The following is a 27,371-nucleotide window of genomic DNA, read 5'->3' on the forward strand; positions in this document are numbered from 1 at the left end:
GAGGAAACACTTTGCTCTAATTTGTGCTCCTGTGAAAAAGGTCAGCTGATTGGACCATTGGGTATGTGCAAGAGACACACACACACACACACACACACACACACACACACACACACACACACACACACACACACACACACACACACACACACACACACACACACACACACACACACACACACACACAGGATTAAAGCAATCTGACTGCTAAAGACAATCTAAGTAGGAGGGTTAGGAGATTAGAAGACACACTACTTACATACACATTTACCAACAAAATCAGATCTGCAAAACATATCTTTTATTACAAGATAATGTACAGAAATGCAACAAATATATTTTGTTTCCAGAAACAGGAAACTAAACAATGATGGAAGTACTCAAAAATCTGGCATTATAGAGAGCTCTTCAACAAACAGTCGTGGGTGTAGGACATGTCTTTTTTTGCCTTTATTACAAACTTCATGTGCAAGAATTTATTTGCACTTGTTATACTTGCTTAGATCCACCTTGGATGGCACTTCAGGTTGTCTTGTGTAGGCATTTGATCATAGGAAAGCATCTGAAAAATGCTTCCCTCTCATTTGATAAACTCAGGTGTGTGTTTTACAGGTAGGGCCCCCAGCCCAAATACATCTGACAGAGCAGTTTGTCATCTGTGGCTTCCTGTATGAGGTAGTGGACGTGTCCCTCTATAGACAGAGGTAGACCCAGCACTTTGTTCCTGCTCTTTATTACTCCCTGCAGACGCTGGTCGATGTCACACACGTGGGTTTTCGCCTGGCAGAGAAGGAGTGGTAAAGATAAGACAATACAGTAATGCCAATACCAAAAATGTGTTTACATGTATTTTATATTAGACATGCACGCCGCTCTAAATGCATGTAAACATATTTCCAGAGGCAAAATCAAAGAATTGCACGCACCTTTTCATTAACTATCTCTCCTGTCTCGTTGGCCTGAGCTTTAGAAAGTCCTTTGGCCTGTTTACTCCACTCGACCAGCGGGTCATGAAGGAAGGTTTTGAGCACACTTCGAGGGAAAATCAAAAACAAAATTGTTGCATTTTTAACCTTTTCTGTGACAAAAATAATACATGCTCCTCACTCTATTTCCAGTGTTTTTCAAGCATATGTTTTGTTTTATTTATATACCCCATTGCATGTGTTTGCTCAGATTACGAAACAAGGTTTAACAGGATTATTCAAAAATCATGTGTTAATACTTGTGTACCTCATGAGTGGTTCTCTCTGGTCTCTCATTAACCTCAGGGTGACCTCACAGGCCTGTCTGAAGAGACCCTCGGTGCCCATGGGCCCCATGGCGTGGACCATGTTCTGGGTCAGACGGAAGGGAACCACCTCAGGCACGTCAAACGTCTCCCCCTAGTGGGGAGGGACAGAAGGAGCATGAGAGAATGCAGGAAAAAGGGGGAGACCACAGAAAAAGTAGTAGATAACTATAGAATACATTAGTAAAATATTAGTAAAGTATATAAATATATACATAAAAATGTCTATGATTCTTTTCATGATTTCTATTGAAATATTTACAATATAAATAACAAATATAAATGATTTATATTTTAGGACAAACACAAACCTTGTTGAAGAGGCAGTTGAAGTCGACATGAACACATTCCCCAGTGAAAGAGTCAAAGAGGATGTTTTCTCCGTGGCGATCTCCCAGACCCAGGACGTAGCCCACCATGGACATCACAGCAGTGGAGCGGCAGTACGCGGAGCGACTGCTGTACCTGTAAACACACACACACACACACACACACACAATACCTGAATGTGACCTTATCCTAAATGTAACTTTAAAAACTCTGAACTGGATCTTTTTCAAATTCCTAACCATCCAAAAACTCCTACATTTTTAAATCCAGAACTGAAACTGCTCTTCTCAAATGTAATAACATACACAGAAACACAACAAAAATTAGATCATTGACATTGCTTGTGAAACAGTGGTCCTCATAAATGTAATTGTACCATGACGTTGGGTCAGGGAAGGTCCGGAGGAACCACTCGTGGAACACAGGAGGGTGTCGAACACAAAGCACCTCCTTGTGAATTCGTAGCTTCTCCTCAAAGGGGGCTGTCTTCGGTAGAATAAGCTTCCTGAGCTCTTTACCTGATAAGTAGATACCTAGGACACACACACAAATATGACTATAACATTGATTATTCTGACAGTTTATTTTTATTTGTTTTAATGTAGTTTTATGTAGGAGTATACCTCTCTCTTTATACAGCTTGGTGAGAATGTGTCGAAGTCCGGCGGTGTTGTTGACCCATTCGATGATGCCGCACTCCTCATTGAGAGGAATCACAGCGTAGGTACGGATGTGTAGCTCCCTCCGCCTTGACTCAGCATCTTTACGTAGGCACTACACACACAGAGAGCATGTACACATACTATAAATACTGCTCATTCTGTCCCTTCTATATAGTGTGGTGACACACTTTACATATATAGAGTAGACTAAACACCAAGATACCAATTTACAATTTAATCTATGGAGAAATGGACTAATTCAATTTAAAACACAGGACTATTGACCATTTTGTTGATGGAAAATTATAATGTCGGGAAAAAAAGCTTTCCTTTTCTTTAAAATTGTTAGAAGATGTGATCAATTTACTATATTTTTACTATTTTTTTTTTTTTATTGTCTTCTTTCCGTAAAAGTGTATATTCCTATTAAGTATAAAGGGAAACGTGTCTGTATGTACTATATTTACATACTGACAAACATACCAGTATTATGAATTTATTTAGTGATTGCTTACTTATTATTTCTATGTTATTATGTCCCCTTTCTAATGTCTTGGCTATTTCTTAGTCACTGTTCAGAGTTAATGAATATAGCTGTGTGAACTGTTGAGAAAATACTAATGGTAAAGTAGTCCACTTCTATTCATATACACAACGGGGACAGATTATTACTCCCAATATAACTATAAAGAATGTACAGTTAGACTTAATAAACGAATATCACCAGACACCTTGTTGATGAGGCAGTTGAACTCCATGAGTCTGCAGTCCTTCCTCAGGTCATCTTTAGGTTTACACATCATGGTGTAGCTCCGCCCATCTGAACCCTTCAGACTTATCTTCTTAGGCTTCTGTAAGGAGGCCAAGATCTCCACCTACACACAAACACACGCACACTTTGCAACCATGTTTCATGAACGTGTTTTCTTCCTACTAAAATATTTGTGACAAAAATCACCAGCCTCTTTCTCTTACAGTGTCTTCAAAGCCATCCAGGTATGCCCAGTGTCCGGGGAAGGCGTCGTGCTGTGTGTTTGCTCCGCCAGTAGAGGGCAGCGTAGGGATGAGGACTGACTGTAGCGGGATCAGGATCTGGCTGAAGGTCGGCTCCTCCACCAGACGTTTTAGCTGCTTGAAGTGAACGCTCATGCTGAGGGTGGTGCTGTTACCATCCACCTGAAAGACAAATTCACAGAAATATGCATTTACAGCTACCTTGTGATGTGTCCCTCTTACTGGCTACTGCAATCACTCTGCACACTGTTCCTGAAGGGGATCAATACATTTATTTGATCTAATCTAATCTTGTCTACCAATAAAATGCATTGGTTTATAGTCACTTAGGAGATTTTATAGCGAGCTTTTGAAGTATGTGAACCATTATATTTTATGCCGTGACTCCACTGAAACCGATTACAGAACAACATGCATTTATCAAATGAATAGTACCTTAGAGTATATGCCATGCAATACAGAAAAACATGCTTTATTACTTCTATAATGAACATAAACATATACAGTAATCAATACTGACAATTATTATACTCTTTTCATTATGATTAAGATTAAGTTCATAGGGTTAGAATTACAAGAGTTTGGAAGTGTACCTTCTATTTTAATTTCATGTAATATAAAATACTTTGCGCGTGTGTGTGTGTGTGTGTGTGTGTGTGTGTGTGTGTGTGTGTGTGTGTACCGGCTTGTTGCAGAGCTCCAGCAGCTTGTCAGTCAACCTGTTGGCGTCTCCGATAAATTTCTCCAGAGACTGTTTGAGACTAATTGCTTTCTTGAGGATCTGATTACAGCGGTTCATACGCATTGGGTAGGAAGACTGAAAACAAACACACAAGCACAGTCAGGACTCAGAGTGAATGTGAGGTCATATGTTTTTAGTAAAGCTATTTAGTGGTCTGAGTTTATGCAGGTGCTAAAACATCCGGTCAATCACACAGACACAGACACACACACCTTGGAGACAGCAGTCATTAGCCACATAGCCTGTTGGGGGTATGCCAGGAAGACTTTGGCCACGATGGTCATGAGGACGGTAAAGACCTCGTCGCTGGAGTGGCACACCCTGGAGATGAGCTGGGAGAAGGCGGTCAGGAACTGGTACGGCGCCAAGTTGGCACAGTGCTCACTCACCACCGTGTTGATTTTCCCCAGCTCCTGTCGCAACTGTCTGTCTGATCGCCCCGCTGTGGTGGAGGGACGTGTAGAGATGATATTTGAATGTTATAACACATTTTTCTGTTTCCACGGTTCATAAAAAGTAAATAGGTATAAAGTGGTGGAAATGCTACTGAGTTAGCCAGAGTATTTCATTTGCCATGTGTGTATCTTTATTTTACACAAACAGTCACGACAGGCCACCTACCTTTATCACACTCACACACTTTTGCTCCAAAATCCAGCCAGAGAGACAGCATGCGAGGCATGGCCTGGTAGATGTACTGGTTTCCAAACTGCAAGGCTCTGGGAGGAAAAACAACCCAAATCTTTCATGGCGGATGATGAAACTAATGAGTCTACGGTGGAGTAAAGTAAGTTATAACAGCATTTTCTGAGCTCTGATCATAGACTGCAGGGCTGGGTATCAGCTGTATGAACAACATGGACGTACTTTCCAAAGTATGTGACAATATATCGGATGAGGTTCCCCTGTTTCTCCAGCTTGTTATCAGTCACCATTGGCATCACTTTGTCGTAGTACTTGGCCAGGTAGAAGTTTCCATCCTCCCACTCAGGCAAAAGGTTGGTCACATCCTAAAAAACACAACAAACACACTTTAAAGCAGGGCCACAACTAACAATTTTTTCATTACTGCTTAATCGGACAATTATTTTTTTCAATATATTTTTTTATTTATCAATTCATCCATTGGGCTATAAAATGTCAGAAAATTGTGAAAAGTGCCCATCACAATTTCAGAAAGATAACTGAATTTGTTGCAGCCATTTGTCCAGTGCATCTTGAAACTCAGCTGTATGAGAAGTCTTCACAGTAATAATAATAGTCTTAGTTAATGTGTTGATATTATTTGCAAACTCATTGACTGTTTAATTAAAGCCTTTGACTTACTGCACAGTGGTTCATTCCCTTTACAAATATCATGGCTGTCACCTTATATGCCTTCATGATGGCATTGGACTCGAAGTTGGCCGTCTCCTCCATGAAACGTCCCACCAGCAGCATGGCCCTGCTTTTGGTCTGCAGGCTGCGAGGGTCCGTGAGTGGCTGGTCATCAGGGAAACACTGGGCCACGCCCTTCTGCAGGACGATCAGCGCCTCGTGTACATCGCCCTGATGACACAGCAAAATACGTTAAAAGTTGTATTACTTGGCGCCTGGTTAGCTCACCTGGTAGAGCGGGCGCCCATATATAGAGGTTTACTCCTCGACGCAACGGCCGCAGGTTCGACTCCAACCTGCGGCCCTTTGCTACATGTCATTCCCTCTCTCCCCTTTCAAAATCTAAGCTGTCCTATACAAATAAAGGCCTAAAATGCCCAAAAAAATAAATAAAATTGTATTACCATACTTTACAGGTCCTAAATATGCAGTGTAAAAAGGACTACTAATCACAGCAGGCAAAACAACACACTTGGCACAAATATATTATATGCAATCTTTCAAGAAAATCTGCTTCTTATTGTATTTATACTGTATGGGTGAATTTAAAGCTTGGTTATACCTTGGACCAAAGCCACTTGGCCTTCTCGGTGACCAGCTCGGCCAGGTGTGTGTTCTCTGCGTTCAGTAGTGCATTGAAGGCAGTCTGGTGATGTCCTGCCTTTCTGGCCACCCGGGCACTTTGCAGCCAGCACTCCCCTACCATCTCTGTGCTCATAGGTCTGCAGAGCAAACACAAGGCCTGATTTGACTTGTATACAGTAATTGACACAGACACAGTAGCCTGAAATAATACACAAGAGGGAGGTGATCATTGCATTCTCCCGGATTTCATGGCACGACATGTGTGCACATAAGTTATTCAGGTTAAAGAACTAATAACTAAGAAATAAATACTGAAAAGTTCCAGCTGTAAAGCCACTTGTTAACACACTGGGTTACATAAAGAAAGAAAAAAATGCTATATCGGCATGACTCAGGGAGAGTTAGACCCGTTTAGAGTTAGCCAAATTAAAAATAACGCTCATACAGACGAAAATGCTTGAAGGTGAATATTGAAATCTTAACACAACTGTTTCTACATCCTTACTGTGGTCCCAGGCTGAGCAGGGCACGACGGAGGGCCAGGATTGGCTCCTTGGCCCTGAAGGAATTCTGGGTCATCTCCAGTCGATCTGACCAATGGGGAGGCAGCTGGTTGAGGCTGGGGGTGGAGCATTCCCTCTGTTTCTGCAGCTCAGTAAAACTGTGCTCCAACTCGCTGAGCATGTGAAGCCTAACCACACACACACACACACACACACACACACACACACACACACACACACACACACACACACACACACACACACACACACACACACACACACACACACACACACAGAGTTTGGGGGTTCACAAGTTATTGCTATGGAAAACCAGGAATCAACTCAGAAAAAAAAAAAAAAGCAAAACGTAACTGATTCCAAGAAAACACGGACACCCACAGACCTGACGATGTACTCATATCCTCTCTGGTAGGTTCCACACTCATAACTGGCTGCAGACAGAGGGACGACCTGTTCCTTCCTCACCAGCTTCAGCTTCTCATAGAAAGTCTCGCCATCCTGCTTCTTAGCTGACAGCAGTAACTGGCCAAGCCGCACACCCCAAGTATTGGACTGACGGTCTGGAGACACAATGGTAGTGCAAAACTTAGTCATTACGTTCAATGTGTTAACTAGATATCTATTGCTGCCATAAAGTGCCACCAATGGTTTAACAGGTCGCAGCTTTCAAGAATCATCCGTGTGTTTTATTACCTGAACTCAAATAATCTTCCAGCAGGTCCCATTTTCCTAGCTTCCAGGCGGCCTCCACTCTGTAGGTGTTCAGCTCCGACTTCCACTGGTGCCTTTATGTGTGCATATATAGCTTAATTCAGTGGATCATAACTGACATACATGTTATCTAAGTATAAAACACAATAGTATGTTAGTTAAGAAACCACCAAGAGGTCAAGTCACAAGATTATTCCTTCTCCACCTACAGTTAAAAGTGGGTTAAACTTGAATTAATAAGCAGCTATAGTGAGAATGAGATGGGCCAGTATGTATGTGTGTGTGTGGCTCACTTATTGGCCAGGACTCCATTGACCTGAGTGATGACTGTTGACAGCTGTCCCAGGCCGAGCATAGACGTCATCACCCCATGATAGTGACCAATCTACACACAAAGGGATAATGAAAATATGAAATAAGGAAAAGAATTACAGAAAGATACAACAGTGTAACAAACAACAGCTGATGCCACACAGTTTTCTTTCGTCTTAATATATATATAAAAAACATATATTAGGGCTGCTCGATAATGAAAAAAAGAAATCGTGATAACGATTATTTAACATGATTACTCATTGACTTTTGGAAAGAGGTTGCATTTATTGAACTTAAAAAACAGTGAAACAAATCAACAGTGAGAACACCTTGAACTGTGAAATTTGCCTTAATACTTTCTCGTTTGAATTTTTTTCTCTCCATTCAGAACACAAGACAAAATAAGAGTTTACTTGCAAAACGTAATGTGCAAAATAATTGCTTTTTTCTCTATTACATTGTTTTTATGATCGTTAGGAGCCAAAATCGTATGCCCTAATATAAATATATAGTGGCTACGTTTCTCTTAGCAGTATTTTTTTAGTGAGTGAGTGATGAAGTTACACCGTATTTCAGTAGAGTTGGAGTTTCCCCATTGGCCGTTGCTCTTTCAAAATGGATAGGCACGACACTGTTTCCGCTGGTGACGTCTTTACCTCTGCGATCAATCATGTGATCCACTTCCTTTCTATATACGTTTAGATTTTTCGGAATATGTGATTAATGCTATAAGAGTAGCGTAGTGTGGTCGTAGCGAGTGTGTGGTTGAGCGAGAGAGAGCGTGAGCATCAATTTGGAGGCAAACTCCAGCCATATACTAGGTTTCAACCTAGTCGTGTTAGCTGTCAGTGGTAGTCAGCACTCGGTGACTGCTTCACAATAAAAGCCACAGTGTTTCGCCAGCAGAACGCAGTAAGAAATGTTGTGTTTGTATAAGTAGTAAGTTACCATTTACCACAGCTGTATAAGAGCCATCATTTACTGTGAAGCCCCTGTGTGTGTGTGTGTGTGTGTGTGTGTGTGTGTGTGTGTGTGTGTGTGTGTGTGTGTGTGTGTGTGTGTGTGTGTGTGTGTACTAAATCTAGTGTGGGGATGGCAGACTCCACCGGTAAGAGAAGTAATTACTAAATTCAATGTAAATTAATTGAATGTCTGCTGACAATACATAGTATCAAACCATAGACATGAGGCAGATTTCTTTTTTAATGCTTTATTGACTTTATTGATTTTCACTCTTTTTTCTTAAATCTTAAATTCCAGGCTGATGAGGGTTTCTTTTCTCTTCTTTTCAAGCTTCTCTTCGGAGTGTTTGATCTCCTCCAGCGGCTCAACATTCAGTGAATCATGGAGGGAGTCTCCTTCTCCTCGTCCTTCTGCGTATCTTTGAGCTTGGCGAGTTGAGTCCAGAGGCCCTGGCTGACGTCCACCTCGGCCCGGAGCTTAGTGACCAGCTCCTGGTTGGTCTTGTTCTGTTTATTCAGGGTCTGGATCTCCTTGTCTATCTGTTGAAGCAGAGCGTCGCGCTCAGCCCTCAGCTGCTTTATGACCTCCAGCTTCTCTGGCACTGTTTCAGCTTGCGACTGAATCTCTTTCTCAAACAGTTTCTGAAGGCTGCCACTCTTTTCTCTTTCAGCCTTGAGCTCAGTTTCAGATCTGTGATGTGAAACTTTCAGCTGCTCGAGTTCTTGCTGAAGAGCTTCATTTCTGTCTTTTTCAACCCCGAGCTCTGCCGAGAACTTTTCTTGGCCGATTGAGAAATTCACATTGAGCACGTCGTAGTCTTTTTGAAGCTCCTTCTTCTTCTTTTTGATATCGTTGTGAACGTCAGTGGCAATCCCCATGCTGTCCATGGTCTTTGTGTCACAAAGCCTCTTCAGCCTCTCCAGGTCTTTGCGTGCTTCCTTCTCTTTCTTGATGAATATTTCTTTAAGGCTCTTCTGTCGAGCCAGCTGTTCTGCAGTCTTTTGCAGTACTCTGCTGAGATGCAGCCCCATATTATGCTCCTGGAAGTTTATTGCACGCTCCTGCCCCAACAAATCATTCAGCTGCCTGACTTCATCCTGCAGGGTGCTGAGTTTCTCCTGAAGCCTGGTGCTTTTCTCACGAAGCAGCGGTTTTCCCAAGTTCTCCATTACTCGCTCTCTTGGGATCATCTGTCCTTCCAGTTTAGTGGCAAGCTGCTTCACCTTCTCCTCCTGACCGCCGCTGTGGTTTTCAGCACTTTGCAGCTGAGCCTTCAGCTCCTCCACCTGCTTTTCAAGAGCCTTCTTTTCCAGCTCACACTCTTCCAACTTTGTGGCTAACCTGTAGAAGACCAGGGGCCCTTTGCTGTTCTCCATGTTTAGCTGGTAGATCTTCGAATGTCTATCAAGTGTAGATGCAGCCTGTCACTGATAAATAGTTCTGGGTCTATCGGTGTTGTATCTTGGTTCTCTCTCACACTGCTTGTTTTGGTACTGACTCCAGATATAACGTTTCAGTAGTTATGTGATGACCTGCTGTTGTCATAACACACAGAGAATGGAACCGTTTCCTGAATATTGTACAATTCCACAGTTTAAATGTTTACACTGACCTTTTCATTGGTTTTGTCAACCAGTTTGATGATTGACAACATATCTGTGCATCGCCACATAATACAGTCAGCTTTTCAATTAGGGTTGAATACAGATGTTATTATGATACTATGACACTGTCCTCACCAGCGGTAGGTCAGCATCGGTCTTTTGTGAATACACATAAAACAACCTACATGTACACTTTTCTAGATAAACGACCTCTTGTCCAGTCTCAGCAGCAAGGCATTTTTTGAATTCTTGTCATCACTATGAGGTTGCTAGGCAACCGCATTAAGTCACTGTGCCAAGCAGCTCATCGTCAACAAAAAAATCTCAGCATTAGCTACTCAACTTAAAACAACTTTATGTTTTTATATTAAGCTTTCAACATGCTGGTAGGCGTATTTTTGAAGTGTGTAGAGAGCAAGGCTGGCTGGTTCTCCCTGATTCCATACTTTATGCTAAGCTAAGCTAATTGCCTGCCGATTCTTGCTCCACACATAGCTATGATCCTGTCTTTTGCCTTAACCATAACCTAAATCTTTCGCTAAACCTAAGCAGTTTAAACTTTACCAAACCTTAACCAAAGAACTGACATATTGTATACGAGTCATTTTTGAAGTCAGGGACAAAGAGCCTTTATCACTTTTTAACCGTTTGTTGTAAAAAGGTAGAGGAACTTGTTAATACACTGCTTGGAACCTTGCACTACCTTTTATTTGCTGCTAGCAACTAGGGGTGTGCAAAAAAATCGATTCACATTCGTATCGCGATTCAAGCTTTACGTTTTGTAATGGCGTGTATTAGTCTGACAAGCCAGACCCACATGAAGATGTTGGGTCTGGGAACTCACCATTGACGGCGCTCAATCCGAGGGGCGGGATAAACGGTTGTCTTTCAAATTCCCTCTGCACGCAATAGGATAGCGCTACAACCAGGCAGAGCAACGAAGAAGGTAGCGGAGCTAGTTGATAGATTCAACTTTTGCCGTATCCGGTCGACAAAACTCCGAACACATCTTCCTTTATTAAGAATGACTTCAGTGCCGTTCTTTGTTCTTTTCTCAAAGAAAAGCTTAACTCCAAGTCTTCCAGAAGACCGCTGTTCCCAGCAACAGCAGCCATAAGCCTGCCCACCGACTCTATATACGATGTAATTGGCCTGACCAGAGTTTGTTTTTTCCAGCTTGCAAGCCAACGGAGACCCCCCTGGCTGCAAATTAAATTTGCTGCCACTAGGGTACGTCTAGATTTCTAGGCTAGGCGTGTATACTATTGTCCTGAAATGAGTTTAGCTCGCCATTCCCATAGATGGCGCTGCGTCGAATTCACACTGACGCCTGGGCACTCTTGTTAATCAAAAGAAGAACGAGTGCAGCAGAAGTAGTTTAGTCGGCGCAAACACTGGCAAACCTCACAGAAAGAATTATTCAACCTGCTCCATCTTCATTGAAGGTGAGAGTTTGGGCACATTTCGGCTTTTATAACCTCGAGGGGAAGACAGAACTTGATAGCAATCATGCTATATGCAGGCTTTGCAAAGAGATAGTTCAGTTTTTTGGAAACACCACAAACTTGAGAACTCCCATGGTACGCCATCACCCAGAGATTAACATTAAAGACGTGGACGAACAACAACGTAAAGTACCTAACCTCTTTCAATGCTCTAAACTCCCACCGAACTCTGAACGAAAAGCTCTTTTTCTTTAACAGTTTTATTTTATACTTGAATTAAATGTATTTGAAAGCTGGCCAAAGCTTGGCACTTTGCAGTTTATTTTTATTTTTGTATGAAGACATATAAAGTAATATCAAACTACATTTAATTTGTTGTGTTTCTTTTAAATTGTATGTCTACTGCAATCACATGGGAAAAGTAACTACATTTACATACTGTGAATCGTTTATTTTTTGGATCGAGAATTGATTTTTAATCGAATCTTGAGCCTAAAAATGGATATTGAATCGAATCATGACATTTTCTGAATCGTGCACCCCTACTAGCAACGTTGGTGAGCTAAGAGCTAAGAACTGAAATTTTATTTTGGAAAGATTTTAGAAAGCAAATTTAGAATATACATTTGTTTTTTTACAATTAAATTTAACATAGAGGACCAAGAGATCAATTTCGGGTGTGACATTTTAACGTGAACACCATATGTATTACAGAATCAACTAATTTCTGGGATACAAGTTATATTATATTATTTGCGGCACTAAATACATTCTACAGTATATACACGCATCATGTAGAAGGCATTTTGGCAGTTTTTTTTTGTTGTGTGTGTGTGTGTGTGTGTGTGTGTGTGTGTGTTGTGTGTGTGTGTACCTGGTCTGACTCCAGCTGTATGGCCCTGTCATAGCAGGCGGTTGCGTCTCGGAGCAGGCCGATGCTCTCATGCTCCAGTATCTGTTCCCGTAGCGACGGCTCCTCCCTTCTCAGGGCGTTGACCCCCCTCACACCATCAGGCTCATGCATCGCAGCATACAGTCTCTGCCACAGCCAATCATTAAAAAAGTTCAGAGAGCTGCAACTTCCACTTAACAAGGACTCAACATTACCGTTTATTGACTTTTAGAAGCATCACATTGTAATGACATGATCTTAACAACAGTCTGATTTTACTTTCATTAGCCACATTGTGAATTATATTTTTAAAAGAAAATAATTTTTAATATTGTGCTTTCAGCCATTTTGTTAACCAAACTTTTGTCAAACTGACAAATTATTATTCACTAACATGGGGTGTAAATGAGATGTTAATGAGGTGAGTCAGAAAGGATGTATAATAGCAAATATTTTAGTATATATATATATATATATATATATATATATATATATATATATATATATATATATATATATATATATATATATAGTTTTATAAACACATGAAAGCAGAGTAAACTAATATAAGGTAACCCCTTTCAGATTTGTGTCCAGATCCCAATTTTCTGATTGCTCGTAAACCAAACCGTACCATTTTTTTTTTGGGGGGGGGGGGATTATTTTTTTGGGCTTTTCCGCCTTTAATTGATAGGACAGCTAGGTGAGAAAGGGGAGAGAGAGGGGGAAGACATGCAGGAAATCGTCACAGGTCGGACTCGAACCCTGGACCTCTGCATTAAGGCATAAACCTCCAAGTATATGTGCGCCTGCTCTACCCACCGAGCCAACCCGGCCACCAAACCGTACCATTTATTTGAACTTTTTTCTAATAGCTTCTACTGTCAAATGACTCTAAAAGTCTAATAACAGTAATTCTGTAAGGCATCAACATAATAATAACAGCCTTCTAAGCAACCAGTGCCATGCCAAGATGTTTTTTATTCCAATCTAAAAGCAGAGGAATTGAGCACTCACTTTATCAAAAAATACATTTAAATTACTTGCTGTCTGACCTGCAGGAAGGTGAGATGGTCCTGGATGTTCTCTTTGTTTTCTAAGATGTATGCTTCAAAGTGCATGAGGGCACGAGTGTAGGCTTTGGATCGTAGAGAGGCCTTGGCCAGAACGTCCTGTGGAATACCTTTCAGGAAGGCCACCACACGCTGATACTCGCCGCTCTCTGCAATGATACATTTTAGCTTTTGACTTCAAGCGTGAGTTAATCATGCAGGTTAGAGAACAACAACGATACATGCATTTACATTCAGTTCATTGAAATTACTCTTTTTTCTGAACTAATCATTAACATTTTCATGTAAATAAGTGTCTGTTCTGTCGTCATAGATATATGCTGATGAAACCCTAGCATTTTCTAAATACAAATATACAAAGAAATAGGGTCAATATAGGGCTGCACAAAATGAGGAAAATATGCAATAAAGTTGTTGAATATCACGATAACGATATTACTTGCAATAAATACACAGATATTAAAGTGTACTCAGTTCTGCATTTCTGCTGCTTTCGTATTCTGCTAAAATACAACAAATTGCTTGTTGAACTTAAAACAAATGAAAGGAAATCATTACCAACATTCTTTTGTTGAACAAATTGATCATTGAATTGAATAAAAAAGGCCCCATTAAAAAAACAATGACGGTTACATTTTAAAGTGCGGTTTTCTACTGACACAAAAATACTTTCTCGCGATATTTCGCAGCCTTTCACGATGTATTGCGCCAGTTGATATTGCGATGGCCATAAAAAAAAACTATATATTGTGCAGCCCTAATACCGATAATCTAACATTCTTTTACTCTAACTTACGTGTTTCAGCACTGCAGTGAACAGCTAGAGACTTGTGCATTGGGGTCACTTACCATTTTGTTTGGGTTTGGAGTAGAGGATGTGGCGGCTCCACTGTGTGAGGTGAGACATCATGCTAAACACAGTCTGAGTGCTGAGCTGCGATAGGCTGGACGCTGTCACCTGACCACACTCCGCTCCTCGTTCATCACCTGCTGTCAGCACAGCCAGCATCTCCTCCGTTACCTGGAAGGAGGTGCCTTATTTATGCCAAAAGAAAACCAACCCAAAAAGCTGGATTAACGTCTTCTGTAAGTTATACTACGCGTGTGTCCTCACCTCCTGTTGCTCTGCAGGTGTGCAGCCCAGCAGCATGTAGAGCAGAATATGAGGCAGCAGGTAGATTGTAACCTTGTAGTCGTGTTTGATGATGAAACTGCAGCAGGTGAACACTTTGCTGGCCAGCTCATGTCTCACCTGAAACACATGAGAAAACAGTTCCTAAAACCTCTGGCTTGAAAGATTTTTATGAGGTTTTATAAAAGATGTGAAATTGACAAAAGCACATACATTGCCTGAAATGTAATTTATTTATTTTTTGTCTTCATCTTGATAATCTTAAGGCCCTGACACACCAAACCGTCGGCCGACCGTCGGCAGAAAAGGCAGTCGGACTGATCAGTCGGCTCCCTGAGGTCCAAAAAGTGCCTCGGAACACACAGAAGCGACGCCGACTTGAGCATACTTTCTGCGCGTGCGCAAGACGTAATACGTCTCCATAACAGCAGGCAGCGCTAAAATGAAAACCGGAAATAACGAACACGTCACGTGGGTCTGGCTTCTCCAGCCGGCCATAATGGCGGCTCGTTCGGAATACGATCTCGTATTTTACGAAAATAGTTCACTGAAACGTGTTTCTGAAAACATTTTAAGTGAGAAATAGGCCATGCAGATACTGTCTTCATTTCAGATCGACAAAGGTCAGTTTAAAAGATTTTCGTCAGATTTTGAGAGGCGTTCGTCCCACTCGTCATTTCTGGGTTAGCACTCCACCAATCAGATTGGTCATTGAGTCCGACTGCCCGCCTTCCAATTCAACATCGGCCAAAATGAAGGCAGACGGCCCCTCACACCGAACAGACTCGAGTCACTGACCTCGCCAGACTGTCCGACAGCCGATTGTCGGGTTGGTGTGTCAGGGCCTTTATTCTTTATCTATCTTAAATATATAACATGTTTCATGTTTGTTCATGTTCAATGTGCTTGAAACCTTTGCAGGTTTTTTCAGTTGTCTTGTGACTGTTCATAAAGAAAAGGCTTTCTCACGGTTGCTATTTTCACCTCCATTTTGATACTCAAAATGTCAGAATGTTATTAGTTACACATGTATTTAAAACAAAAAGTGTTAAGAATCTAACAAACGGGAAGAGATGGATACATTAGATGTGTATCTGTTTGGCTCTCCAAAAGTGAGAGATAAATCAGCTTACCTTGCTGATGAGGTATCCGGCCCAGGTGGCCGACCAATCAGAGAATTTGCTGCCTCTCTTGCTTAAGTACACTGGCTTCTTCAGTTTAGACCAGTTCACCTCCTTCTGACTGCTCTTATACCTGAAGATAGAGAGGGAGGAGAGATAGGGTAAGAAAGAGGACAAAGAAGTTTCACTTGAGGGATTTGATCCCCTGAATTAGGCTATGTGTGAGACAATTACATTACATAACATTTAATTTAGCGGACGCTTTTATTCAAAGCAACTTCCATGAAGTGCATTCAACCATGAAGGTACAAACTCCAAACAGCTAGATTTAAGTGCAAATACATACAAAGAGTCACATGTAAGTGTAACTGTGAGTGCAAGTACGATTTTCTTTTTTTTTTGTCTTTCTTTTTTTAAATCCAAGGTGTCCAAGACAGGATCATAGCGCATATGTGCTGCAAGTCTCTCTGTGTGTGTGTGTGTGTGTGTGTGTGTGTGTGTGTGTGTGTGTGTGTGTGTGTGTACTCGAATACCTGCTGTTGAGGTGTGGTTCTAGTATTTCTTGAATCTGCTCTGGGAATCTCCTCCACAGACGGCGCCCCGGCGAGTCGGTTCGACCGTCACGGCACTCAAAGATGGACAGCAGCTCCTACAGTGTACATGACAGCAACAACACAAACACACATTACTGACATGACATGAGCCAACAAAAAAAAACAAAAGAGACACACACAAATTAAAGTGCAAGGTGAGTGCTTGCACAAGTGTGTGAGTACCTGAATTGCATAAGCAGCAGAGTCCTGTGCTCTCACATCATCGGCGTAAGCCAGAAATGTTCTGGTCAGTTCAGTCAGCAGCTCGTAGGCGAAGTTGGGATCATCAACTCCACTCTGTTCATAGAAAAATCGACTTTTACATTTAGTTCCTGACAGAGTTCCATTTTGGGGGAATCCCTACTTATCCTCTGTCAAACCAACATATGTATGTATCTCTGAATGCAGTCTTTAGCTTACCACGAAGGTGTTGCGGTCGCCATGGGTGTGTGTGTGGGACAGGTCTAGACGTCCGGGATCCACGGCCCCCAGCTCCCCCAGACACTCCCCACAGAGGAGCCTGGCCTCTGGGGACGAGTCCTGGCAGCCCTTTAGCAGCACTGACACCAGGCTGGAGATGACCGGCTCCACTGCCTCACTCGCACAAACATGCCGCAGCAGCCACTCCTGCAGTCCACAACATAAAGAAACATATTTATTTCTATGAAAGACAAAAAAAGTCCAGAGTGCTCAGGAAGTTCAGTCAAATGTTTGAAGGTGCTCTTTGGGGTCGGGAATTCAATTAAGTGTTGAAAAAAAAAGAAGGAAAATCCAAGGTACTCTTAATTATTTAAAAAGCCTTTATTTTACTGGCTATTTCATAATAGAAAATGTAAAAGACATAGAGAGAAGCAACCCACGCGTAGCAGCACAGACAGCCTTCTTCAAGGAGGATATTTATTTCTATGGTTTGGAAAGTTAAGGTAACTTTAAGACATGTCGGTAAACTGCAGCAGTGAAAATTCTATTATAACTTACAAACAAGAAGCTTGGACTCTGATCCTTTCAGAGGTAGTTGTCTAACCATCTGTGTGTGTGTGTGTGTGTGTGTGTGTGTGTGTACCTGCTTGCTGTGCATCATGTCCCTGAGGCTGGTCAACGCATGAATCCTGACGTCGACGTTTTCATGTTGAACGGCCCTCATGGAGAGCTGCAGCGCTGCGGCCAGGTCACTGCTGCTGGCTGTCAGCTGGATGAATTTAGGCATAGCGTGTTTTACCATTTTGTGTATTTTCTGATCTCTAAAACCACCAACAAACAATAACCCGTGTCACCATCTGCATCCTTTATTTACTTAATTAGCATGATCATCCTCTTGCCCATACTGACCTTCTTGTAGTTCTGCAGAACAGTGTGGATGTCTTTCAGCTCAGGCTGGTCTGGCAGGAAGTAAATCTCATGGAGGTAGTCGTTGACCTCTTCCCTGTGGGAAATTGACTAAATTAAATCACTGCTATTGGAAGTCTGGAGTTAAGTGCAGATTTCTTTATTAACCTGAGTACTTTCTTTTGGCATGTGTAGAAATACCCCCACCTAAGTACTATTTTTGAGGTTATCAAATGTTTTTTTAACAATGAAAATTTACATTTGAATTAAAGCAGGAATTACATGAAAATTAGCTTGATTTTGCACTTCTCAAGTTGTCATGTGTAGCTTTCTGCACAGGCCTAGTTTGGTCATTAAAAAAATAAAAATAAAATGTATTTGTGTGTGTTACCTGTTGTCCAGTATCAGGAAGCGGATAATGTCAGCGGTTTCTTTGGGCTGCAGTGGGATCAGGGGGAGGAGTGCAACAATAACATGACTCAGTAGAGGGCCCAAGTGTGCCGGCTCCACACTCCTCACAAAACACTCCCACGTCCTGTCCACACAGGAGGAAGGAATTAATACACAGAATCAGCAGGGCTTTCAGCTAATCACACAGGATTGTGGCATAAATGAGTACATAAAGAGAGTTGAATTGTTCTACGTTCTATCAAGTGTGGAATTAAACAGTCGTGGCTGCCTGCCGTTCAGTGGTTCAGCTATCTCTAGCAACCTGCCTTAACTGTGGTCAGGGAAAAAAAGGTTACATGTCAATCTTGACATAACAGAAGCAATATAGCACATATATGAAGTGTGAGTGTGTGTACTGACTGGCAGCAGAGCAGAGGGAAGTCCTCTCTGTATCGGAGGCCCGTGCGGAGCGTCGTCATCATCTTTACTCTGACAGAGCTGATGTGTTTGGAGCCCATCAGTCGCATTAGAGCCATCACACTTGTCAATGCCTGCGCAGAAAACAGGCGGACACTTTCTTTTTACACTACACAAGCTAAGCAGTATCGCAATGGACAAACAACAACATTTGTCAAATCAGACACAATGTTGCTGTGAACAACGTTGACCTCAGACGGTAGCGCGGTGAACTCTCTTACTGAAACAATACATTCTCAAACATCAATATTAGTAGTATCAGTAACGGCTCACACACCAACTTCTTGCGGTCCTTCTCTCCTGCGCTGGAGCTGAGCAGCTGCATGTTGAAGAAAGCAAGAATTCCCAGCAGCTTCGGCTGCAGGTAGTCCGCCTGTCACACAATGACCAAAGAGAGACAAGTGAGGAAAAATACAGATTCATGTTAAAAAAAGAGAGGCGATTATGGATTACTAATTATGTAATCATTATTATATTTGGTGCAAAAAAATGATTCTTAGTTGCATGCATATGGTTACAACTAAAAATATCTCTTAAAAGTGTTTTGTTTTGTTTCAACTCTCAAAAAGGTATTTACTATGATATTTGTATTATGAATGCATTGTAGTTTGTTCCAAAAGCTTTTGGGACTAAATTACATTTGACCCTGTCTGTTATAATTCCACAGCATGTCACATAAGCACAAAATATAACATTTATAAAAACTCCAAACTGTGTATTCAAAGCACAAGCTAAAACTGTAATGAACACCACATTAAACTCTGACACGTACCATGCGTTCAGGGGTGGTGATGTCTCGGGGACCCTGGTACGGGTCATCATTGGACGCAAAGGAAGCCAGGATCGCCAGACCATTAAACACCTGCATAGAAATGTAAAACACACATGGGAACAATAACTAGTCTTAAACCACATAAGTGAGTTAATTACACATGACATGTATGCACTCAGAAGTATATATATACGGAAAAATACTTAATTTGTAGGGGAACTTGTGTGTGTGTGTGTGTGTGTGTGTGTGTGTGTGTGTGTGTGTGTGTGTGTTTTGACCTGTTGGTAGTGTTCTCCAAGGCGCAGCAGCAGCTCGTTGTGAAGACCCTGGAAGTCTTGCCTTAGCAGAGAGCCCAGTTCAATCTCTGTCTCACTCTGGGAGAACATTAGGAAAACAAATCAGTCTGGTAATCTGATTACTTACTATGGACAACAACCATTGCTTTATCTATCAACCTTGTCAGACTAAAGCCTGGCCACACAGCTGAGACTCTCACTGCCAAAGTGATATTCTAGTTGATTAATACTCGACTTTTTGGCCAACCTAAATATTAATTTCTGCCCTAGTTGGTGGACTTAAGTGCTTTAAATCATACAAGTTATTAAGTTAATTTGGGTGCCTTTAATGATGAAATCTGTCTTTTTTATTTCATTAACCACTACAACAACATGGCCACAATGCCAGACAAATTGTTCTGTTGAATGTGTAGACAATTACAGATTATAGTATAAGTATGGTAGTAAAATACCTGTAGGTAGTGGAAAGCCCTCTCTAGCTCTTCTTTAGTGCAGGAACAGACCAGATGGCTGAAGATGTACTTGAAGTTGTTGATCAGGATCTCTCTCCTGTTCGCCTTCAGCTCATTGGCCAGGGTACGGATGAGGGCGGAGCCAGTAGAGCTCGCTTTGGCGGCCAGGTAGGGCAGGAGCACCTGGAGGGTCCTCTGCATATACAAGTATGCATAAAAACCTATATACTTAGAAACACCCATGGATGTAAAAGTACTGTGTACTTTTGTGTAGTTACACTACATGTATGACATACAGTGAGGAAGCGGTGGAGGTCTGGAAAATCAAAAGCGTGTGCGATCTGAGCCAGGATGTCCAGGGCCAGTTCTCTCTGATTGGCCGATTCGCTGCCCTGGTCTGGCGTGCTCCGCAAGGCCGACGCATGGCGTGAATGCAGCGACTCCACCAGGAACTGAACACACAGAAGAAAGAACTAATGTATGTCTTTACATCACTGAATCGCGGCACACAGCTCCAGTTCTTTTGAAGAAAAAAACAAATTCATCATCTCAATGCAATTCATTACGACAATCAGGAAAGAATATATTTCTCAAATCATTTTCCACCAACAAAAACACACAATCATGTGGAGACCTTATTATGCATCAACCATTATCATTATACTATTTGCGGAAAACAAAAATGGAAAAAAAAATTAAAAGTATTAGTGGTCCAAACCTTCATTAGCAAAAGCTCAATTGAACATTAACACTAATTGGGGTAAAAAGCATTACAGACATTTTTTACTAATATATCTAATTATTATTCATAGCATTGTGGACTGAAAATCCTTAAAAGTCTCCATCAGCATCAGCTTTTAGACCTGGCTTATAAGAGCAACATTAAAAATGTGTACCTGGGCGCCCAGATAGCTCAGTTGGTAGAGCAGGCGCCCATATATAGAGGTTTACTCCTCGATGCAGCGGGCCAAGGTTTGACTCCGACCTGCAGCCCTTTGCCGCATGTCATTCCCCCTTCTCTCTCCCCTTTCATGTCTTCATCTGTCCTGTCAAAAATAAAGGCCTAAAATGCCCCAAAAATAATCTTTAAAAAGAAATGTGTACCTGGCAAATAGGGTTCTTGTACTGACTGAAGAGGGTCTGAAGTTTAAGGCCTTTGGCAGTGGCCAGGGCTCTGATCTGAGCGTAAGCAGCTACAGACACCGGAGACGACTTGGACAGCAGACAGTGGAGCAGCCGCAGCAGAGAGAACGACACCAAACTACCCTGAGACGCTCTGCCAGAAGAGGAGAGAGGTGAACTCTTTTTTTTTTTTTTTTAAATATAAAAACCATTTAAAAGACGCAGCAACCTTCCCATGCTGCAGAAGAACTTAAAATAAAACTATATGGAACATGTATTTACAGATGAGCAAATTATGACACTAATCACACTTTGAGTGATTACGACAGCTGGTGGTGCTGTTTTGTACTCTGGTGCATAGGCAAAGGTCACCTGTACCTGCCAATCTCTCCAGTGGTGAGGATGAGAGTGTTGCGCAGGTCGTCGTCTCTGTTGAGTTTAGCCTTGTTGAACGCCTCTTTAAGACGGCCGACCAGGAGCTTGGATAGCGAGAAGAAACACACACACATCATCAACCTGACTAACATACATTGTTTTGTTTTTTTTCTTTTTTACAAAGCAAGTATTAACCAAGTCATAATCCCCAAACGATGAGGTATGGTCTGCTTTAGAAAACTATGAGCCAGGTAAAAATGTAAAACTTTCTACCTCTTTGACTTTTTCACTTAACTGAGGGAATCGTGATTTTAAGGCACGTATAAAACTGACATTAATGTGCATGTTTTCGCAGTAATGACCTAAATGGAATGTTATTGAATATTGTATGCTCTTTCTGTCTTGTAATAATATATTCATATAGAAAATGATGTATTTTAGGTGTTTACACATTTGAGTCTCACCGCTGAAATTGCTCACCTCACTCAGAGAGCCCTGCTCGGAGTTTCTGCTGGTCTCTGTGAGCAGGAAACGCACTGATTGGCTAAAGCGTATTCTGACCACTGGATCAGAGTCCTCCATAAGACCAATCAGAGCGCAGAGAACTGCCTGGGAGTCGCTGTCTCCACCAACCAGATTCACATGCTGGCAGAGATGAGGCAGAGCTTCTAGGAAAGCTAAGAACGTGAAATAAATAAGTAAAATAATTAAATGACAACAATAAAATGGACGAAATAATACTGCATTTGAAAATAATCCAAGGAAGGATCACAGCAATGTACTGTGTATATAATACATGTAGCATCTTTTAGGCTGTCTGCATGTTGTAAAAGCTCATTGTGGAAGAAAACCAAAATATATAAAATATACCTTGTTTAACACTACTTGGAGCTTGCTTTTTGAGCAGTGGCAGGAAGGGTTTGACAACAGCTGCCCTGATGGATGGAATAGTATTCCCAGCATGCTCTGTTGCAAGGCTGAGTTGGTGGCAGAGGATCTCAGGAAGACGAGTGGATTCTGTGTGGGTGTCACTGAGCTGTGAGAGCCCTGACTGGACACAGCTCAGCTGACCGATGATCCTGGCAAGCTCCTTCATCACCTGCTCCGAACTGTCCTCCAGCCTGGGACTGCAAATGGTCAAATATACACCATGGACATAATGAAAAAAAGTTTAAAACATCTTAATAAAAGCATAGAAAATTATGAAACAATGACACCCAAGCAAGAGAGAACATGTCCATGGTCATTGCATTCCATGGACAGTGTTTGATTGTGCGCATAATGTTAATACATATATAAGGGCGTACAGCAGAGTAGTGCTGATGAGGTTGTGGTGTGAGTTTCCCAGGTGGTGAAGAAGAAGAGGGAAGGCCTTGATTGTCGCTGCTCTCACCGGCTCATCCGGACTCAGCAACGTCTTGGTAAACACACACACACGCCACGTCTCACACACACCACCATGCAGAAGGGCCAGCAGTGACACACACTCCGCCTGGAACTCAGATGCTGGAAAGACGCATATAGTTTGACGTTAATTCAGAGTTTTCGCAACAGAAATGGCCTGGTAAAATCACTTAAAATGAGTCATCTCAAATTTCATTTTTGATGTGATGTTTTTGTTTTGTTTTGAGTTGTGATCAAGGTCCAAAATTAGCACCATCTACTAGCCAAATGCTGGTGAAATATGCAAGTGACTGCTAGATTTGCTTCACTCATCAGTCAAAAAACAATGATTGAGTGGCTGGTCAAATTTGAACCTTCAATATCCATTTGGCTGGTGGACTAAAAAGTTAATTTTGGACCCTGGTTGTAATGCAGAAGAAATACTCACAGTAACATAGGCTGAGTCTATGAGCGAAGGCAGGCAGCCAGGAGGGGAATCCTGAACTCTTATAGGCTGGGATGAACTTGTTTTCACACACCCAGGGAAGAGACAGCAGAGCACACACTCGCCGCTGGAGCCCGCCCTCACTGTGGCTGCTCACTACAAACACACGCAGTAATGAAAACAGATGGCTATCAACGAACTTTGCTTAAAAGGAAGTGCTTTTGATTTCTGCCATATACTTCAGCTTGTTTTCACACTCAATAATGGAGAGAATGGCAAAAATAAGGGATATTATGCTTTAGTTGTGACATCAAATAAAATAAATAGCAAATTAATAACCCAGCAAAAAATAAAAACCATACAAACGGCATCTTTAATGTGTGTTTCTGTGAGTGTATATATCCTTACTTGTCAGGTAGAGGATAGAGTCAAGGACCCTAACAGTAGTCTGGACAGCAGACTGAAAGTAGTTCTGGTTTAAGCCAGGTTCAGGACCTCCTTCTAACACTGACTGGCAGCTCTTCAGGGCCCTACCCAGAGTCTCAGTGGGCACCCAGAGAAGAAGAGAAGGACTGTCAACGAGACAGAGAGTGACAGACTAAGCTCAGTATAAGAAAAAATGTCGCAAAACTGCAGTCAGCAAAGTAGGTAATTCTTGTAGTCAGTTGATAGACAAAACATGTTCAAAATATTGGAAAGTTAGCATTTCCGAGTGTAAGACATGACAAGAAAAAGAAAAAGATAAAGACAGAGAGCTGGAATGACAGCAGGTGTTTGTGTATTACCTGGTGGGAGAGGAGCAGAGGGCGGCCAGGTGGAGAATGAGGGCCAGACCGTCAAGAGCAGAGAGAGTCTGTTCGGTTTCAGGTCCATCAGAGTTTAAAAAGGTCAGCAGCTTTTCCAGCCGACTGTTTACCACGGCCCAAACCTCACTGCCAGCACGCATGTCCACCTCACTTAAGACACAGAGACACACAGTCATTTTAAATAACAAGATGTGAGGTGAAATATCAAGTCTATACTGTCACTAACAAAAGAAGGTCTGGAAAAAAAAAAATCAAGAGATCCACATGACTGAGCAGCTACAGCACAGAATTTTCAACAGATTTGTTACACATGTGAGAGAACAATTGAAAATATAACATGTACTGTGTTGTATTTCGCTGTATGATATGATGTAATGCTCTATGCTGTCTTTTACGCCACTAAACTCAACCACTTCTATGATAGAACACAGTTATGAATGTTTATGAACTCACGCTGCTGATGTTTTTGTCATTTTGCAGACTGACTTGGTGGCAGATTTGCATGATTTCTTGGCAGCAGTCTCTCCATCTACTGACTTCTGTATCACCATAGCAGTCTCAGCCTTCAGTGCGGCTTGGAGAAACCCCTGTGCACACTGCAAAACACAAGCACCACAGATACTGTAAAGGGGGTGAGAGAGAAAAGTTGTTACAAACATTATACCAGCAAAAAAAGATGAAGAACAGAATCTTACTTCAGCCTGTTTTTCTGTTCCAACGGTGCGTGCCAGCGTCCTGCAGACCTCTGTGACTCGCTGCCTTCTTAACAACGCAGCACTTTCATAAACTATGGCGACAGACAGCAAGAAGCTGAACAGCAAACAGAGTGTTTCAGTAACCTCAGTCCCCAACTTGACATCTGACCCGCCAAGAGTACAAACACACTCGAACATCTGCGAGAGGTAGATGGGCTCAAAGTGTGAGTGAGAGACACCAGACGACTGAAACACACAGCGAGTCAGGTGCAGCAGCTCGCCTTCATAGGATTGTTTCTCATCTAGTTTTGTGTCTGCTGTACACGCGTAGGAGTGTGTTTCCAGCAACTGAAGGTAAGCCGTGAAGAACTTGTGGCCCTGACTCTCAGGAAACCCTCCCAGCTCCACTAGTTGACTCAGCATCACCATGGACATCTTCCTCAACCTGCTGTTGCCATTGGCCAGGAAGGAGCAAGCCGTCTCCCAGGCCACACTGATGTCATGAGGGGAGACAACTCCCCGCAGGGCGTCAGTTACGACACCAATCACCACGGCGGTCAGCGACTCCAGGGCAGCAGGCGAGGCGAGAACAAGAGGAGAGGGCTTAAGGTACGAGGTGACACAAACGAGGGAGATACTGAAGCACTCGAGCGTAACAGGCCATCGGCTCTGCATGTAAATTCCCAAAGAGTGTCCATTTCCTGCCAATGTGGAAATGTGAGTGTAAAGGATGTTGCTGAGGTCCTGGGCCAGAACAATGAGCTCCCGAGTGAGGCGGCTGAAGATGAATGGCGCCCTGGCTCTCAGAGCGTGAAGTAAAGAGCACAGCACAGCAGAGACCCGCCCGTGGATGACGTCACAGTCTGGAGCCGCTGCCACACGAAGCAAACGCACGGCCACCCACTTACTAAAGTCTGAATCAAGGGAAAAATGAGGAGACATGAAGGTGGAGAGGAAAAGAAAAACACAAAATAAAAAAACAGATCTCCAAAAAACTTAATATTGCTGCTTTTTGAAGAGCTCTTACCAGTAGAGCGCTGTGTGGTGTCCGGATACTCAGCAGGTTGGCAGGCAGGGTTGGTGAACATCAAAGACGAGGACTTGATTATATGCTGCACAAAGTCCAGCAGCATCACACAGGCCGGCTCTGAACTAGACTTCTTGTTCAGCCCTAGAGCAACTGAAGAACACACACAATAGATTTGTTTTTAACTAACTGATTCACAACCTGGGGGATCAGGACTTTTCAGATTGATTCACCCTGATGGGTTAACGAGAAAGGAACATTTGGCCATAACCTCTAATAATTTAAATTAGAGCTGGGTGATATGGAGAAAATCAAATCGATATTTTTGACCAAATACCTCGATATCGATACTGCAACAATATTGTAGTGTTGACTATTATATATATATATATATATATATATATAAATAAATAAAATACTGATAAATATTTACACAATGAGATTTTTGATAAATAATCATTAGTAATGTGGATATAATGAATAAGTGGGTAAAGCTAAATAATAGAACAGTTAGAACAGTCTGGTAAATTCAGAAAATGACATCACTTATGCCATATTACGATATTACAATATCCAAAATCTAAGACCATATCTAGTCTCGTATCACGATATCGATATAATATCAACATTATCTAATTTAGCTAGCTCTAATTTAAATATAACAGCCCAAGCAAAATGACTTGATTATACACAGCTGACAGTCTTCACAAGAAACCAAACAAGCTTTACTAATCTGTCAGGTGTTTTTATTATTGTGTTAACCTCTTGTACGTGCTTGAGATTCCTTAAAAACTTACCGACATCGACATCCGTCAGTATTCTGTCAATGAACTGACAGAGGATCTGTCGAGGTTTCTGCACCGCCTGGTCGTACTCAGCGGCGCTGGCACTGCAAATAACAACATGGTGTAACGTTATTTATGGAAACAAGGTACAGCTAAGGTTTTCATTAACTTAACTAAGTGGTTTATATATAACAGAGAGGGCTCAGTTCAATCTAGCTAAGCACTTTCAGAGTCTGACATGCTGTTAACAGCGTAGCTTAGCCAACTTTAGCCGGTTAACGTTACTCACCTAGCTAGCTCCTGAAGAGCCGGTATCATCGCAGACATCTCCAGTCCTTCCATTTTTACAGGCGCTTGGTGTGTCGCTACTTGGACAACTTCTTCAAAATATAATATCGAAGATTTCTTAGGTAATTTTAACCAGCACACTTCTACATGTCCTGTCCATCCTGTCAGGTCTTTCGAAAACTTTCGCTCCAAAATGACGTTTTTGTTTTGGTACGGCAGCCTTCGACGGTCAATACACCTAAATATAAACTCGAACTACGAACTGCTCCCTCTGGCGAGGTATTTGCTAATTGCTTACCGTAAAAGGTATGGATTATATTCACTAATGTATTCATGTGTACGCATAATTGTAATGTTG

General features: G+C 42.0%; 1 protein-coding gene across 1 annotated transcript; it reads right to left on the reverse strand.

Annotated features, from left to right (window-relative positions):
- Positions 1-286: 286 nt before the first annotated feature.
- On the reverse strand, positions 287-27,164 carry atr (ATR checkpoint kinase). Its single transcript, XM_078277350.1, has 48 exons — positions 27,015-27,164; positions 26,738-26,829; positions 25,941-26,093; positions 24,914-25,827; positions 24,672-24,814; positions 24,198-24,368; positions 23,821-23,984; positions 23,416-23,568; positions 22,892-23,090; positions 22,455-22,711; positions 22,065-22,261; positions 21,588-21,688; positions 21,192-21,363; positions 20,384-20,539; positions 20,088-20,282; positions 19,618-19,713; positions 19,340-19,429; positions 18,845-18,940; positions 18,511-18,641; positions 18,092-18,235; positions 17,704-17,797; positions 17,438-17,563; positions 16,795-17,001; positions 16,558-16,671; positions 16,315-16,430; positions 15,794-15,914; positions 14,643-14,780; positions 14,378-14,549; positions 13,511-13,677; positions 12,438-12,602; positions 7,530-7,621; positions 7,219-7,310; positions 6,908-7,085; positions 6,507-6,692; positions 5,979-6,138; positions 5,408-5,587; positions 4,907-5,049; positions 4,661-4,758; positions 4,252-4,481; positions 3,980-4,114; positions 3,259-3,459; positions 3,015-3,158; positions 2,245-2,395; positions 1,998-2,154; positions 1,603-1,756; positions 1,234-1,385; positions 927-1,032; positions 287-780 (listed from the first exon to the last, which is right to left on the reverse strand). The coding sequence occupies exons 1-48, from the start codon at positions 27,065-27,067 to the stop codon at positions 607-609; spliced, it is 7,830 nt and encodes a 2,609-aa protein (XP_078133476.1). The 5' UTR covers positions 27,068-27,164; the 3' UTR covers positions 287-606.
- Between the last annotated feature and the right edge of the window lie 207 nt (positions 27,165-27,371).

This window comes from Sander vitreus, chromosome 20 (assembly GCF_031162955.1).
Source record: "Sander vitreus isolate 19-12246 chromosome 20, sanVit1, whole genome shotgun sequence".
In the NCBI taxonomy this organism is placed as follows: Eukaryota; Metazoa; Chordata; class Actinopteri; order Perciformes; family Percidae; genus Sander; species Sander vitreus.